The 16,032-nt window shown below is 40.3% G+C and overlaps 1 protein-coding gene and 2 long non-coding RNA genes across 3 annotated transcripts; 2 read left to right on the top strand and 1 right to left on the bottom strand.

Annotated features, from left to right (window-relative positions):
* Window positions 1–4,364: 4,364 nt before the first annotated feature.
* On the bottom strand, window positions 4,365–8,468 carry LOC116918035 (major facilitator superfamily domain-containing protein 12). Its single transcript, XM_032923691.2, has 10 exons — window positions 7,688–8,468; window positions 7,547–7,627; window positions 7,271–7,478; window positions 6,740–6,854; window positions 6,481–6,648; window positions 5,802–5,987; window positions 5,592–5,703; window positions 5,330–5,492; window positions 5,063–5,190; window positions 4,365–4,940 (listed from the first exon to the last, which is right to left on the bottom strand). The coding sequence occupies exons 1-10, from the start codon at window positions 8,010–8,012 to the stop codon at window positions 4,864–4,866; spliced, it is 1,563 nt and encodes a 520-aa protein (XP_032779582.2). The 5' UTR covers window positions 8,013–8,468; the 3' UTR covers window positions 4,365–4,863.
* LOC123469697 lies at window positions 5,864–7,479 on the top strand. The gene is made up of 2 exons (XR_006643009.1): window positions 5,864–6,001; window positions 6,093–7,479. It is a non-coding gene; the product is annotated as an uncharacterized LOC123469697 (long non-coding RNA).
* LOC116918036 lies at window positions 8,465–11,388 on the top strand. The gene is made up of 2 exons (XR_004391372.2): window positions 8,465–8,593; window positions 10,443–11,388. It is a non-coding gene; the product is annotated as an uncharacterized LOC116918036 (long non-coding RNA).
* The last annotated feature ends 4,644 nt before the right edge of the window (window positions 11,389–16,032 follow it).

Genomic DNA, 16,032 nt, shown 5'->3' with positions numbered 1-16,032 from the left:
ATATTTTCAATGAAAAGATTGAACATAAGGCAGTAGCAGCAGTTGCTGGAAATGATGGAGAGATCCACCGTCAAAAAGGTAAACAAGTTTCCCCCCTTCTGTGCTACGCTTCTGTCGTTTTGTTGTTGCTCGATGTATGTGATGATTCTATTTGGCCTTTTTTTTCTTTGAATTGCAAAAAAAACGAGTCTCCTTATCATCACGGCTTATGTTGGCCGTCCTGGTTGAGAAACCCGGGTGTGAATTGCTGGCCAAATATTGACTATAGAATGCGAAACGTATATATACAGCTTGGTGGTTACTGGAGATGGCCAATCGGTGAAGACGAGCCAACGATAGAAAAATAAGGTGAGAACGACATTGAGTAAACGACACGAAAGCATTTAAAAGAAGAGGAAACGAAAGAATTGAAATGCATTGATGGCTGCGGGGTAGAATTTAATATTTTTTCTTCGAATAACGTTGGACACTATGGGAACTGTTGACACGTTCCGGCTGAGAAAAGTTTAACTATTATCGTTTTTTTTTTTTTTTTCTGGTTTACTTCTCTGTTCTTTTTATTATCTTTTATTTTATTTTTCATTATCATTATGCCGTTGGTTTTTGTGAGTGTATGTTCACGTTCTACCCGCTTGAAATGAGAAAAAAGACCCACTGCTGTTCGCGACTGAAAGCGCACGGACAAGGTCCACAGAAATTTTGTCGTAATTTTTGTGTAGTTTTCTTCTTTTTTTTTTTCCTCCTTCTCGTTTTGTTTTTGTATTATCATAGAACGTTTGTTTGTTTGTGTTTTCGCCGATAAGGAAAACAACTACACAGACAAATGAAACAATACGGCGGATGGAAGAGCATGAGAAACGCTATACGTAAAAACCGATTCTTTTAATTGGTTGGAATTGCGTGATGCCTTCCAAGTAAACGTAAAATTGGATTCCGATTATATTCGATGAAATTTAAAAATGCGCTAGCCCAAACGAGTAACGCACACCCCAAAAAAATGGCGTTAGATATTCCGGTGGATTTTGCTGTTCGTTATTATTCTTTTTCCAACTTGTTTTTTTTTGTGTTGTTGTTGTTGTTTTAATAGTCGGTCGTTGGAGGCGAAGATGGCACGCATAAAAACGTTCATCCGTCATTGTGACAGGTGACCTCCTCCTCTTCCCGCTTTCCTTCTTCTTCTTCTCTGTGTATTTTGTATATACACATTCAATGACCAATCAGCCGGAAGGTGTTTTTTTTTTTTCCTTTCCCTTCTTCAAAATTCTGCATGCCAACACACGCAGGTAGAACATCAACACGAAGAAAGGAAATAATAATAATTCTCCAGCGGATGGCGACGACATTAAACTTTGTCCGCATCTCATTTTGTTGTCATGTTTTTACGCCATCTGTGTGTGTGTCCGTCCAACCCCAAAACAAAAAACAAAAAATTCCTTTTCTTTTTTGAATCTAAAATTTGTTTTCGCTTATATAAGAACGGAGCTGCTGTATGATCCAAGCGAATTTTGCTGGCAGCTACAAACTATGCCGGGCCGTCTCTCTTTCTTCCTCTTGTCTGATGCATCGTCGAATCTCGTCGCTGTCGTTGTTTTTATAGTTTTCCAAATGTATCTATATAGCCGACCTGTCCAAAACTGACGCTTCAAAGAGAAGAAAAGGCTGCACGCAAGGCAAAGGTTAGGGCGCACGCCTATTCAAAGACCGGCCAGCATCAGGGCCGGTTGCCTTCAGCTAGCAGCGCTCTGGCTAAAAAGACATAGAGAAAAGAGAATATAATGCAATAAAACATTTATTCCCAGCTCGAGACTTCTGACAGCTAGTTGTTTATGCAAATCGAAATTGACCATTTATGTAACCAGATCCGCGCAGCAGCGCTATCCCGCTCGTGGTTATTGCCGAACGCAGGCTGCCTTTTTCGTTTGGTCGTTTTTTGTTGTTGTTGTTGTTGTTGTATTCTTGCTGTAGTGCCTTGGAACGCTCGAACAATCTATGCTATCTACAGTAAAAACTGCTGGAACTCTTATTCTTTTTGTTTTGTTTTCTCTTTTTTCTTTCTATGATGGGGAGGGCAGGCCGCCGCCTGTAATATCAGACATAAATCAAATATTCCCCTGGTGAACGTTCTTTTCTAGCTATTATAGGACGGGATGTTTAGACGTACTGAATGTGTATATATAACTAGCTGGGCTCACCTGTGCCGGAGATGCTCGAAAATGGGTGGAGCGCTGTATAAGCCAGTAGTAAGCAATAGAAATCTCTTGCGGAGATGACTGAGTGAGAGCTAAAAGAATAATCGATAGGCAAACTACAGGCACGAGACAGAGAAAAGAAAGGCAAGAGAAAATAGATATATCGATAAGCCAAACAATAGAAAAAGAGAGAGCTGTTGATGTTAAAATAGGGATTTACTGAGGAACCCTGAAAAAAAACTGAATACTGAACGCGGGAAGTAGAAAAAAGAGCAACAAAAAAAACGGAAGACAGAGCTCGCGCTGGGAGATGGATGGAACGGGCCACAACCGGCAGGCGAACGACGGAGACGTTGCATTACCCCCAAAACCAAGTAGAAAACTAAAACAATTCAAATAGATAAAACGCTTAAAGACGAGAAGCAAAATTCAAAAATTCCGAAAAGAAAAATCATCCGCCTTATTCACGAACTTCTTGGCCGTTGCTGTACACATACAACCGACAGCCCATTAGTGGAAGGAGACGCACATTATTATCAAAGTCCTTCGGCATGCGACTCACTTGGGTCGAGGCAAATCTGTATGCACGGCGGTGTGCGGGCAAGACGACAGCTCCATCAATGAATAAAGACAACACAGAGCTAGAGAGAAAGGGGAATAGTTAAGGTTGTGCGAAGAATGGCAAGTTGAGAGCTAAAGAGCCTTTGGCAAGAATTCCGCCTCGTAATAAGTAAGACATTTAAAAAGGGGGGAAAAGAGAGAGAGAGAAACATGAGGCGGCAGCAAAAGCAGCAACTTCTCGCCCATATCAAAGCGAAACACAATTAAAGTGGAACACACACACAAACAACAGATAAACCAATCCTTTTTCTTTAAAAAAAAAATATATATAAATATACGTAGCGCAATGTAATAGGAATAGAAACGCATTGACGATGCCGGTTATAATAGGGCGAGAGACGCTGGTGGAATAACAAACAATTCCAGCAATCGCCTTCCCTGCGGCTTCTCTACTTCTCTTTCTGGATTGTGTCTATTATTCTATCTCTATATACTCTGTCTCTCTCTTTCTCGTTGCCTCGCTGCTGTTGTTCTCCATCTGCGCTCTCTTAACTCATGTCGGTCATTCTGTTCGTCCTTCTACCACCCGAAAAAAAAAAGGCGACAAGACTATTTTGTTGAAATTTCAATCGAACGATTCGTGGAAATTCAAAAGAGTCGTTCAGATTAATCTTCCATGGGCGTATGTATGCAGGCTGATGGTAATTTTCGAGCCGATTCCAATGAACGCAACACGGAATAAGAAAAATAGTTTCAAAGTGAAGACTATTCTGCGGTCAAATTTCTATATTCCCTTTTGATTTTGAAATGCATTGTTCCGGCCATGGCGAAGGTTGAACGAAGAGGCGGCCGGACAAAGAGAGAGTCGAGAGGCGAAACAGCGGAAAAGTGACGAAGAATTCAATTCAAAAAAGGGTAACAAACAAAACCCTTAGATCAAAACATTCTCCCGAAAAAACTTTCTTAAAGATTGGGTGGTTAAGAAATGGCGTGTAATCTCGAAGAGGCTTTGCTCGTTCTCAAAATGTTTGAATACAAACAGACTGTCAGATATCATATTGTTTCAATGCCTCGAATGATGGAAACAATCAAAGCGAGAGGACGTTACAGAAGAAGGCAGCAAATACAACAATGGCGAAGAGCCTCCGCCAAGCGAAACGCGAAGGCAAAAAGTCACGGACTAGCAAATCCTTTTTTCATTGTCCAGGCCCAGCCGCTTCCATGAACACGTCAGCCAGTAGAGCTTGAAAATGCCAATTATGTTGACGACGGACGCAATAGTCTTTGCCGCAGCTAAGTCTCAACAGCTCAACAGAAACTATGATATAATAGGGCCGAGTATTTGCTGGCCTTGGCCGTCTTATACAAGAGGAAAACGGAGAAGAAAATGATGTACACACCCCGTTGACACAATAGCTTGGAATTCACGAAACTTTTTTAAATATCCAGCGCTGCTACTACTGACCGTCAAGAGTCCTCTAGCATTCCAGACGTTCAACAGAAACGAACAGAACGTTCACGGCAAAACGAAAACTTAAAAAGCAGTGTTGTCATTGTGATGGACTGTTAGTCGGTGCCAACTCAATGATTACCAAGCGTCTATTTCAAAGCCTCTTTTTTTGAATGGATTCGTTTATTGGTGTCGTATCAGAGAGTAATTGATAACAAAAGACCATCAAGGCATTGTTTTTGTTGAGTACTTGGCGAAATCTCTGCTATATAAACACGATTACAATATGTATGCATAGACCAATCAGGTTGCCGTATTATTTGATCGGGTACGATTCGTATCACAGCGACTTCACAAACACAATTTGCGGCATCGATTTGGAATGCTGGTGCGTCATTTCGAGACAAAACCCCAAAAGAAAACAAGAGACACAAAAGGAATTTGCATTAATTTTCATAGAAAAATAGACATTATTGTCCTTTTGCACGAATTAAATTTAGAAAAACCAAAAAAAAACCAAAAAAATCAAGACCGGTATGTTTTCTTTGTTGTTTCAGTTGATTGAAAAAATAATAATAATAATAAAAAAAAACAGGTTCATCAGACCGACTGAGTACCGACGATGTAGAAATATGCTGAAGGTTAAAACGAGCGATTCTCTCATCATGCCATAACAGAAATATTTCGATTCGTTTCCGGGGTGACGTCGTCTTCCGTGTCGCTGGCGATCCGTTGGTAGCCTAGCAACACACCAAACAAGAAATAATAATAATAAAAAAAAAGGGGGTTAAAAAAAAAAACTAAGAAATTCTTTTACCAAACAATCAGGCCTCGAAATTCCAAATAAAGTAGATTATATTACCTTTCGGTAGGACACCAATGTCGAGCGGGATCATCGTGGCGAGGCTCATTAGGGCTAACAGCGCTGCACCGCCGCAAACCAGGGCTAGAATCATGACGTAGTACGGCTTGCATTCGGGGCAGCAGGATCTACAGGGGGGCGGGCGAGATGGAAAACAAACCACCGCCATAAAAAAAATGAAGAGAGAGAGAAAAAAAAAAAGAAACGGAGAAAAAGGAGGCGGTTTCAATCGTGCTCAAGATGATTAGCTTGTTGCATCTGATTTACGGGCAAGGGTGCAGGTATTGGATGAGGAAGACGGTGATGCCATTCGAAAGTTTATCGGTGAAGCTCATGGCGCCGTAAACAAAGGCCCCGGATTCTACGTGGGGTCCGATCAGGTCTGCCGTTACGGCTAATGAAGTGATTAGCATAGTGGAGCCACCAGCACCTTAATACAGATAGAAAAAAAAAAAAAAAGAAAGCGCAAAGAAAAATGTTCAGGTTTCTGGTAATGGCAACCGGAATGCAAAGACTTTCTCGTTCTTACCGTATAGTGCAGCAACGCCGTAAACACCATACGTTTGAAAAAATTCGCCATTGCCAAACCAAACATAAACGCATGCTCCCATTCCAATTAGAGCACCCATCAAGTAAACTACCTAAAAAAAAAAAAAAAAGGTAAAGGGTGGGAGATAAAAAATTGTTTAAAGATGACACAAAACGCCATCTGTCGAGAGAAAAAGAAACAAAATCAGACCTTTCTGCCGACGACTTGAGTCAAAGGTCCCATGGCCAGAGAGGTGAGGAACCCGGAGACGAAAAGAGCCAGAGGTGTGGTGGCGACAGAAGTGGCGCCAAGTTGCAACGTATCCTGGAGCCATAGTGGCAAATACACCTGCGATAGGTTGACAAACAGACGTGTCGCCATATACAGAACGGCAACCTACAAGTTAAGAGGTAGAAAACAAGTGAAATTGATCAATTGGCTACGCTACTTTAAGCTGAAAGTAAAATAACTAAAACAACTGTATTCGCTAAATGGATGAAGAGAAAAGTCATTCGAGCATGTTGACAGCCCAATGCCAAGGAGAAACTTGATTGAAGTGGAATTCCAACCTATTCAAGACGTGACTGGCATACCGTGAAAGCCAAAAACATTTCAGCAGCAGTGGGATTCAAAAAAGAAATGTAACAAGATGCCCCACAATCGTTCCGAAAATCATACACAACTTACGTTGAGCTCTCTACGATAAACTAGTAGTCGCGAAATCCCTAAATATAACTAGATCAAAGCCTTTTTCGAGAGCGTAACTTCGAGTCCAACTTGTTGGCGACCCCAAAATTCGTTAAACAGAAGGTTTATGCTCGTGGGAATTGGCTCGTATTCGTTCAGCATCGACTGAGCATTTATAAAATGAAGTGATGTTGAGCTTTACCTGATAGAATTGTTTTTCTTTCAGCCAATCAAACGCTTTCATTGCGGAAGGGCTATTCGGCTGGTTCATACTGGAATAGTACACCTGGTTGTGCTTAACCTCGTCCACGCCGCAGTGGAAAAAAATTGAGAAAAGGGCGCCAATGCCAACCGCAATTAACACGACATCCTATTAGGAAAGAATTCATAGAACGTCATCTTATTTGACTTGCTATGGAATTACTAAAATAAAAAATATCTATAATAAAAGAAATATTAACCCGAAAATCTGTCGTATCTTCCGGTCCAACTACTTGTTGTGAAGCTCCGGTAACACCCAGTGTCACCCACGTCATAGCGTAAATAGTAATATTAGAGGCAACCGTAAATGCATACCTAAATCAAGATCAAAGCGAAGGCAAGATATTTTTAGAAACCATCAACAATGAAACCAGATTCAGTAAAAGCCAAAATAATGATCTTTTAATTGCCCTATAACGATGTAAAGCTACAAGAGGAGTCACAGATACGAAGCACTACAACAGAGAAGATGAAAGAAACTCAACTGATAGGGTATGCTTTCTGGACCTGCTAGCATTAAATTACTGAGGGGAAAATTTGGAAGATTCTGTTCCTAGTATCAAATGCTATACGTTCTTTCCTTGTGGCCTTATAATTATCCTTAAACTCGAGCTAGTGTTGCTTTTGATCAAATTACCTCCAACAATGATAAACACAATAAGGTTTTTCTTTATGGGTATCTAACGCTACTGCCGAATGCCAAAAGTAACAAAGCCAAGAAAGTAAAATACCTCAGGGCAGTAAGTTCCGTTCGCGAACGCTCATCATGTGCTAGCACTGGTATAAGTGACAGGTGAGAAACTTGGACGGCAGCCCAGCCAAACTGGAAGATTACGATAAAACCGGAGAAATAAATGACTTGAGCCCACTGCGATGAAGTCGCACAGCCAACACAAGGCATGAAAATAAATGGGAAGCTTGCCAGGATGCACATTGTTCCTTGATGTAAACAAATTGAAACATTAAACCTTGGTTGAAACTAAAGTTAACTCAATAAAATCTCATACCAAAGAAATGCCATGTTTTTCTTGGTCCAAAGTTAGCTAAAAGTCCACTATAGCATTTGGAACCTTGATTCCTTCTTTGGCCTATCAATAAAAACATAAATTATGTCTTAAGCAAACAAACATATAAATCATAACATTTACCTGCTGGATTTGAGTACGCTTCTCCCACCTGAAGGCCAACAAATGGTGTAGCAATACCATCAGCAATTTGGCCAATTAATAAAACAATTCCTGAAAGAGAATTATCAAACCGAAGAACCAAGTGGAAAAACACGAGAAGATATGTGAACCACATAGATGCAGTAAGATCATTTAGAACGTGGCCAACACTGAATGAAATTCGAGTTTTCCACGAAAGTTTAGACCTGATCTCAGTATCAGGCTTACACATTGTTGCTGACGAATCATTTTGAATGTTTCCTTCTCCTCCATGAACTACTTGAGAAGTTGTGGTGTTCATACTCATTTTGATAATCAGCTATTGTCTGACACATGCAGTATGGATTGCTCAATAAATTTTACATTGATATTATGTACAGAAACCAAACAACATGTTGTCTTGAGTGGAGAGCAAATTTTCTGGCTTCTCCTTACTTGTGGCGTACGACGACTGACTGAAAGAGAGCGGAAATCAAGTGTGTCCCTGAAAAATGGGTGTTTTCTTCATTGATGTTGCATAACTTAATACAAAGAGCCACTAGTAATTTAATCACACAACTTCAAGCCAACCATTACTGGTGGGTATTATCACAGAAATATGTCAATATACAATACAATGCCTCCTACGACAAGGAAAAATCAGTTCAAAAAGATGAGCTTCACTCAAGATCGATCCCACCCTGCCTTTCACTTTATTATGATTATCAAAATAAACGCCCCCACGGAAATTCGGCTGCTTTTGAACAATAACACCTGATTACGTTATCTTGCTATCGCCTTTAAAGAAACATACGTCAAGTTTTTTTTCTCTCTGTACTGAACCTATTTTAGTTATCCAAGGAAAAGGAACTTTAACGATGATATTTCAAGTCTTTTACGATCCACTGTGTAAGTATTGGGTAATATTGCTTTAAGCTGAATCGTTCGCCGTGGTGTCCCCAGGGCATTTCCCAAATTTCCAGTCGATTAAAATTTTGTCGTTCTCAAATAAGATTAAGTATTCCTTCATGTTCCCTTTTCAACATCATGAGCTCATCTTGTGAACGTTTGGGAAATTCTCAGAACATCATTCTTTGTGAACTATTAAAAGGTTCGTAAGAAGCTAAATGGTAATTAAGGTGTGTTGGAAAGATTATCAAATTTAATTAAAATTAAATTTAAATAAAACTGCAGTGTGCCCATCGAAACTAAACTGTTATGAGACTAATTAGGAATATATAACCTTCGAATGAAAGATTTTATCGCTGTTCTATAGCATTGCTTTGATCTCATCTATCACGTTATTGCACTTGACGAAGCATGATAAAAGCTGCCATGTTATGAACATTCATTGCACGTTACATAATAAAACCTATTACACAATAAACGAACCAGCAAGAACGTAATGACGAATCAATCGATGTTCATCACATTTTCATAGATTAATGGCCATGCAAAATGTTAATTTTCAAATGACTGGGTCTTAATTAGTTTCGTGAAATGGTTGTTGATTTCTCGTCATTCAAAGCTAGAACGAACGGATGGAAACGAAGGGGTGGGGTTATTACCAGTTGAATTATTAGCGTTAGATAAGTGTCGCAGGGGCTAATGCAAATGCTCTAGTGACTGCTATCCCTATAGATGCCAAACGGCACCTTCGGGAGTTTCTTGCAACATTATTCTAGTCTAGAACCAAATTCACGTCTTCCCCCCGTAGTAGCAGCAGGAGGCAATCCGGTAGGGACGTTGTAGTAGTACGTACAGTAATGCATTTGCATATCTCTGGACGTGCAATGCGGATATTGTAAATGGAGTATTTGCTTTGATGCAATCAAACTTCAGGCAATTGTTCACCGTTGGGACAATGGGCAATTGCAAAGAATTCTTCTCCCATCGTCACTTTGAGAAATCTCCACTGCAACTACTCCAACGGCGACACCATTACGATCGATCGGTACTTGGCAGCAGCCATTTAGGCTTCAAAACTCGTTCCAACAGCTTTCGTTATCTATCTTGATCGAATTGGTAACTATAGCTTGGTTGTAAATTTCTACTATAGTCCATTTTTACGACCATTTTATATGCGTGCGTGGCTCTTGTTTTTATCCTGATGAAACGGACCCACAAAAAAATAACAATAAAAACTGCTGCCTGTTTTTTTTTTTTTCTTCTTCTGTTCTACGAAATCCAATTGTTTGGTCAAAATGGAAGGAAAGAGGAACGAAAAATAGGAAAAAAAGAGAAGTGAGGTCGGTGGTTGGAACACGAGAAAACGCACACAAACCATTTCGTGTAGTTTCCAGCTGAATGATTCATAGTTTTTTTGTTTATTTTTTATTTTTTTGTTTCTTCATGACTGCAAAGCAACGAAATTGCATAGAATATAAAACTATCGACCGCTGCTGAACTGGTTGAGAAAAAACAAAAATAGTCGTCGCCAAGCTGGTGAAAAATTATTTCTTTCTCTGCGAGCCTCTTTTCTTTGCTGTTGTCGCTCGTTGCAAGAATAAATCAGCCCTTTTTCTATTAGAGATAAGGCGTCAAGACACTGCCAGAAAGTGGAGGAGCTATAGATGTGCGCGTGGTATGCAACGCAAAATTGCACGAAAATAGACAACAAAGAGAAAAGACCCTAAGAAAAAGAAGAGAATCGATTGGATAACGCACGAAAGAGAAAAAAAAAAAAGAAATGCGTATCTTCTCGGGCATTGCTCTACATAGTATACCCTTTTCTTTTAATCTTCATTTCTTTTTTCAGGTGCGCCAACGGTGTTTTTGTTTTACTGGCATCCGGGACGTCTGGTACGCCTCGACTGTTTTTTGCGGTACTTTCTCCGCTTGTCTTGTACTGCCGGCCGCTCTCTTTGCCTGCATTTAACTGAACATGGTTGATTGCTAAGTCCGGTTTGATTACTTGGGCACCGGCGCTCACCCGAAACTGGAGCGACGTCCTTTTCTTTGGGTAAAACGTGTAATGGTGGCCCCAACTATTACTGGTCGTTGCCAAATGCAACAAACAGTAAACTGTTTAGTATACGAAACACTCATAATGTTGTCATGTCTGTTTTGCAAATGTTGGACGGCCACCTTATGGCGTCCGTCGTTATGGAAAAATTTTATTCCCACAGTGTTTTGGCCAAAAACAATGGTACACCACAAACATGCAGAATATCACGTGTAATTTATTTTATTTTTTTTCATTTACAATGTAAGCTTTTCGCAGAATCTGTTATAAACGTTAGAGTGTTCCGCCCGTTGGAAACAAACGACGCGCTTTTGTGTCCCGTTCCGAATCATAAGTTGCAACTTGGAAACGTGACAAATGGTCGATGGACAGCTATAACTATTTGGTTGTAGTTGTTGACCCGTTGGCGCTCTCGCCACTTGCTGAATGATGATGATATCTTGGTGCAAGCTGCTCGGCTTCGTCCCTCTCTTAGCTGGCCTAACTTTGAAGCTCTGTTTGTGGTAGAAGGGCAGTAGATGTTCCACTAGCCAACATTCTGTGTGTAAATGTACGAATAATAGATGCTTCACAGTTCATTGAAAGTGCACATTTTCACCGAAGAACGTCGGTAAACAGACTGTTCATCTTGTTTCCTTTTATGATCGGTGCACTTGTACCCATTGATATTTAGTCTATGCGTGTTCAACTATAATAGCAATAATACAATGAAACAATACACCGTGTAATAAAAACAATATATCCCTCCATCTCTCGTTGAATGAAAATATAATTACATAGCTGGATTCTCTACTCAAGCGACGGATTTTATAGCATCAGTCGCTTGTGACAAGGTTTGTTGATCGCGTAATCCAATTCGTATCATGACAACCAAACTTACATCTACTCAATTTCAAAGAACAATGAGTTAGGTTCAAGTCTGATTGGACAAAACGAGAACAGCTGAGATTCTTTTTGTGCCCAATTCCAAAACAACGATTACCTGGTAGACTACCACCGTCATTCATCAAGTATAAGCTAAGGCAAATCAACTCGTTTGCTTTTGACTGAACTCATTATGTAGATATGGTAAATAGGACTTGTATGTTTTTACTTGGGCTGACGACATGTTGCGATGTATGGAACTTTATTTTTTGGGGGACCTGAAGTCACGTAGCAACTGGCATTGGATAGTTCAAACAGGCTCAGTGGAGCAACTCACATATGCGTCTGTACGTATGGCGGCCAATATGGTACGATAAACTGTATTTACTATAGACAGTCTGAAATTATGAGTGTCAGCCTGATATAAGAAAAACATAAACTATATATTTTAAAAAAGCGAGAACCCCAGATGTGGCCATTTACTGCGACCAATAAAAATGGCATGACGTGGGGCAGAGCATCAGGGACAATGACTTTCAACTGATCCCATTTGCCAGCCTAACGTATAGAGCTTCCACAGTGCTTAAAGCTTCTAGTCTGTGGTGGTCGTAAGGTGACGATAGGGATTCAGCACTTTCTGCCTCTTATACTCGAGTTTCAACTTTCGTTGAACCATCATTCATCGGCTTGGTTCTTCGTTTTATATAGTATATACATATATTTTCAAACTTGATTGCGAATCACTGTCGTCTTCAGCGTTTGTAAATATCGATCGATTCAACACGACGATCAAAATGTCGAGCACCGTCAGTTGGCCAAGATTTCTTGGAAGCCAAAGTCCTTGAAGCAGTACCACTGAGAGATGCACAGGGCTCTATATGGCCCAGAAAAGCAGAGAAAGTTTGCTTTCAAATATTACTGCTAACGCGTATCCACGGGCCATTTTTAGTTGAACAGGAAAATAAACCAGTAGAAATAATGATGTCGATCCAACCCTGAAAATGCCCAGCAGTCTATATAGAGCCGTGAAGGAGAAAACCTGAAAAAAAAAATGGAATGCCATACTTTATTGCTGTGTCTTGATACACCCAGTACAGTAGCTTATCAACTGTAATAAGAAGAGCCATACCGTTTTCTTATTTCTCGGTTTAGTTTCCCATTTTTCTTTCTTTTTTTTTCGTCTTCCTCGTCGATTCTCAGACTAAAGTTCTCTCTCCTAAAAGTTGATCCTTCCGGGTGGCACTGTTCCTTTGAATCTATCTCTCAAAAGCAGTCGGTGATGGTATATAACGAGGGCTTTATAAGAAAGAAAGAAAAAAAAATCCATGGAATCAATAATATTTGTTGATACATGCTTGAGTAAACGGGCTATATTAAATAATGCACATTGATACTGAATCTGGTTATCTATTTATCAAGATACGAGGATTTATTCCTACGAAATATACATAAGCTGCTGGAAACGGAGTGCGTTAATGACTACCACCGTTCAGCGAGGAAAGGATTAAAAAAAAAAAAAAAAGAGGAAATGGAATGACATCAGCAAGTCCAAGCAAATGGCCGCAATCAGCTTCCGTTTTTTTCTTTCATAAAAGAAAGGAACAAGACCAATGGGATACTTTGGTTCGTTTTGCACCGCGTTGCCATGGATCCGTATTTTTCTTCGTCCGGATTTCCTCTCTCCAGCCGCATAAGACAGATTCATTTGGACCATTACAACAAACATGATACAGCCAAAACGCAGCAAAAGCATAGGTATACAAGTAGGTCAAACAACTTACACTGCAAAAATAGGGATAAACTTGGTACTATCAGGAAAGAAACACCGTAATGCGACTGCCTCCGACTGGCAAAGACGTTCAGATCGACGACAACTGTAGAAAACGTACGGGCCCGAATCGTGAGCAACAACAACAAATTGCTTCACGCCTTGTTTTCCTTTAAAAAAGACCTTTTAGAAGCCCGATGCGAATATGTTCACACACGTATAGCTTTTCTACGTGATACTATGGACTACTTCCGGAAACACGTATACCCTGCGTGCCGTTGTACGAAACTTGGTACCGTTACAGCAATCGGCCATCGAATCAAACACATGGAATTACGTAGCAAAAAACACAAGCAGCATTCGAAATGATTCGGGCAAAGTGGTAAAGCTCGTTCTCGTATATACAGGAGAAACGATACGACGAATGTGTGTTTCAGCTTCCCTCGTTCCGAGTAATCAGATCTATTTTGGAGCCGGTCGAAGTCTGGGGAATCACAAGTGGATTCGTAGATGGCTTTCAAAAAGTGAATGGTACAGACGTGCCACTGCGTGCTAAAAACGATGTTGCAGATCGTCTTTGCGTGTCGTTTTCGTTGCCATTTTATCCCACCACACGTTTAGGTGATGACACCCTCGAAAATGTTTAGCTGGGCGTGCCAATCCGGAACTGTCAAGCTGATGAGTTGGATATCAATTAGGAATGAATCGTTATTAGGAAGAGAAGTTTTATCTTCCTTAGTCCTATCAGCGAACTCCTCTTTCCTCAATTTGTTTCCACTCCGTCTCCTTCAATGGTTGAGTGAAAAGTTTTGCTTCTCCAAATTATTTTATTTTTTTTGCTGCATACATTTTACATTAGTCCTTTGAATGTGGAAAAAGTAGCAAGAGAGAAACATTTTTTTAAAAGCAAACAACTTGGCAATGCAACATTTTCGTACACGTGAAGAATAGTGGAGAGCAGCAAGCCACTTGTTCTTCTAACTTTCTCGATTCACTCATAATCTATTTTTTGAATAATGAGGAAAATTGTGTTCAAGTGACACGAGACGTTTATTTACGGAAATGGTCTTCGGACAACGTCCACGCGCGTTAATTACTCAAACTAATAGTTATGTATCCCGTTTTATGACCAGCGAATACAACACAAAACTTGATTGCGTAGCAAATTGGCTGAATCCTTATTACCGAGTTGGAAAGTGTTTCGTCAGTAAGATGAGTGTTGTTGCAGCACGTCATTAATAAGAGATTATTTATGCTGAATAAAGTAAACGAGTGTCGTGGTGCTTTATAGTTATAGAGAAACTGGCTGTCCATCCACGACTCTCCAATCTTGCACAGCGTCCAAGTAATCCATTAGTTACTCTTGTCATTCTTATGTACAGAGTAGAGTAATTCCGAATTATTATTGACCAGTGCGAGGACCATTTTCATTAACCAAACACCCTCTAGTTCGATTACAAAAACTGCTATATAGCCAAACAATACCGTAGACCACAAATTTCATTCGACTCCTTTTTCCAAGCTAGAATGTTGTCCAACACTTTGTATACATCTAGTTATAACTATATGCTGACTATTAAGTCACGAGAAAGCAATTTGTTTCATGTCGCCCAATCGCAAAAGTTCCAGGCTAGACGTCTATAGATTTGCATTCAGGTCATTCGAATACATGCATAGACAATCTATCGACATTGGGCACGGCCATTGTTCTTAAATAGATACTTAATCTTTACGAGCACTGCGTTGTTCGTGAGGTATACAATTTTATAATTGTTTAAAAGTAAACCGAACGCTGTAACCCAAAATACAAGCAAAAGAGCCTGGACTACTTGAAACTATTCTTCAACATTTGCAGTGTGATGATCAATGTCGAGTGAAACCTGAAGTGCGGGAGACGACTGACGAGTTCTCGATGAAAATATCTGGCTAGACTAGAACGACAGACAGGTTTGGCAACGTGTCCAAACGATGGTCTTGCTAATGAACGAAAAAGGAAATGATGAAGCTGTTGTGATGATGACGAGTCATGTATTTTCATGGAAGCGACATCGCCCTAAACACTATGTGCTAAACCTTGTCCTTAAGCAATATGCTGATGGACGTCTATCGTTTATAGCTGCGATTCAACCAGAAGCCAGTTGGTATGTTGATGGCCAACTCTTTTCTTTTCTAAAACTTTCCTTTTGTTTGCGATAGACTGGAATAAAAGATTGCAATGCTCGTTGATCTGTTATCGCGAGACATGTGATCGGAAACAAAAGTATATAGTCTAGACAATGCCCGAATTTTCGAAACGCACAGAAGCTATATAGACGTCCGTTTATTTACACAACTGTTGTTGTATATTGGATGGATGCCAAGTGAGTTGACTGGCCACGACTCAAGGTCCTGCAGTATATAGTACGATCCTCTGGATCGCCTTCATGATGAAACCACGAAAGATCACCAGAAATTGGGGGGCCATGATCACGGTGAGTGTTTCGACGACCCACGCTCAACGATGGGGGCGGCAGCGACGGTGCATCACAGATTCAATGTTTTCCTCTTTTGCCATCCGTTCTCTTGACCGTCTTTTTCTTTCGGGCGTCTTTTACTCACCCTTCAGTTTGAACGTGAAGATTGGGAGGCAAAGAGGAGGGGGGGTTCCATTAGGTCTGATGGATTTTCATCTATTGAGGAGTAACTTGGCAGACTCACCAAGTTGCCATAATCTTGCCCACCCAATCCCCTACTCGGATTTTTCGTTCTCTC

Source organism: Daphnia magna, linkage group LG2 (genome assembly GCF_020631705.1).
Source record: "Daphnia magna isolate NIES linkage group LG2, ASM2063170v1.1, whole genome shotgun sequence".
Taxonomy (NCBI): Eukaryota; Metazoa; Arthropoda; class Branchiopoda; order Diplostraca; family Daphniidae; genus Daphnia; species Daphnia magna.
This window is presented reverse-complemented; position numbering and strand designations above follow the sequence as displayed.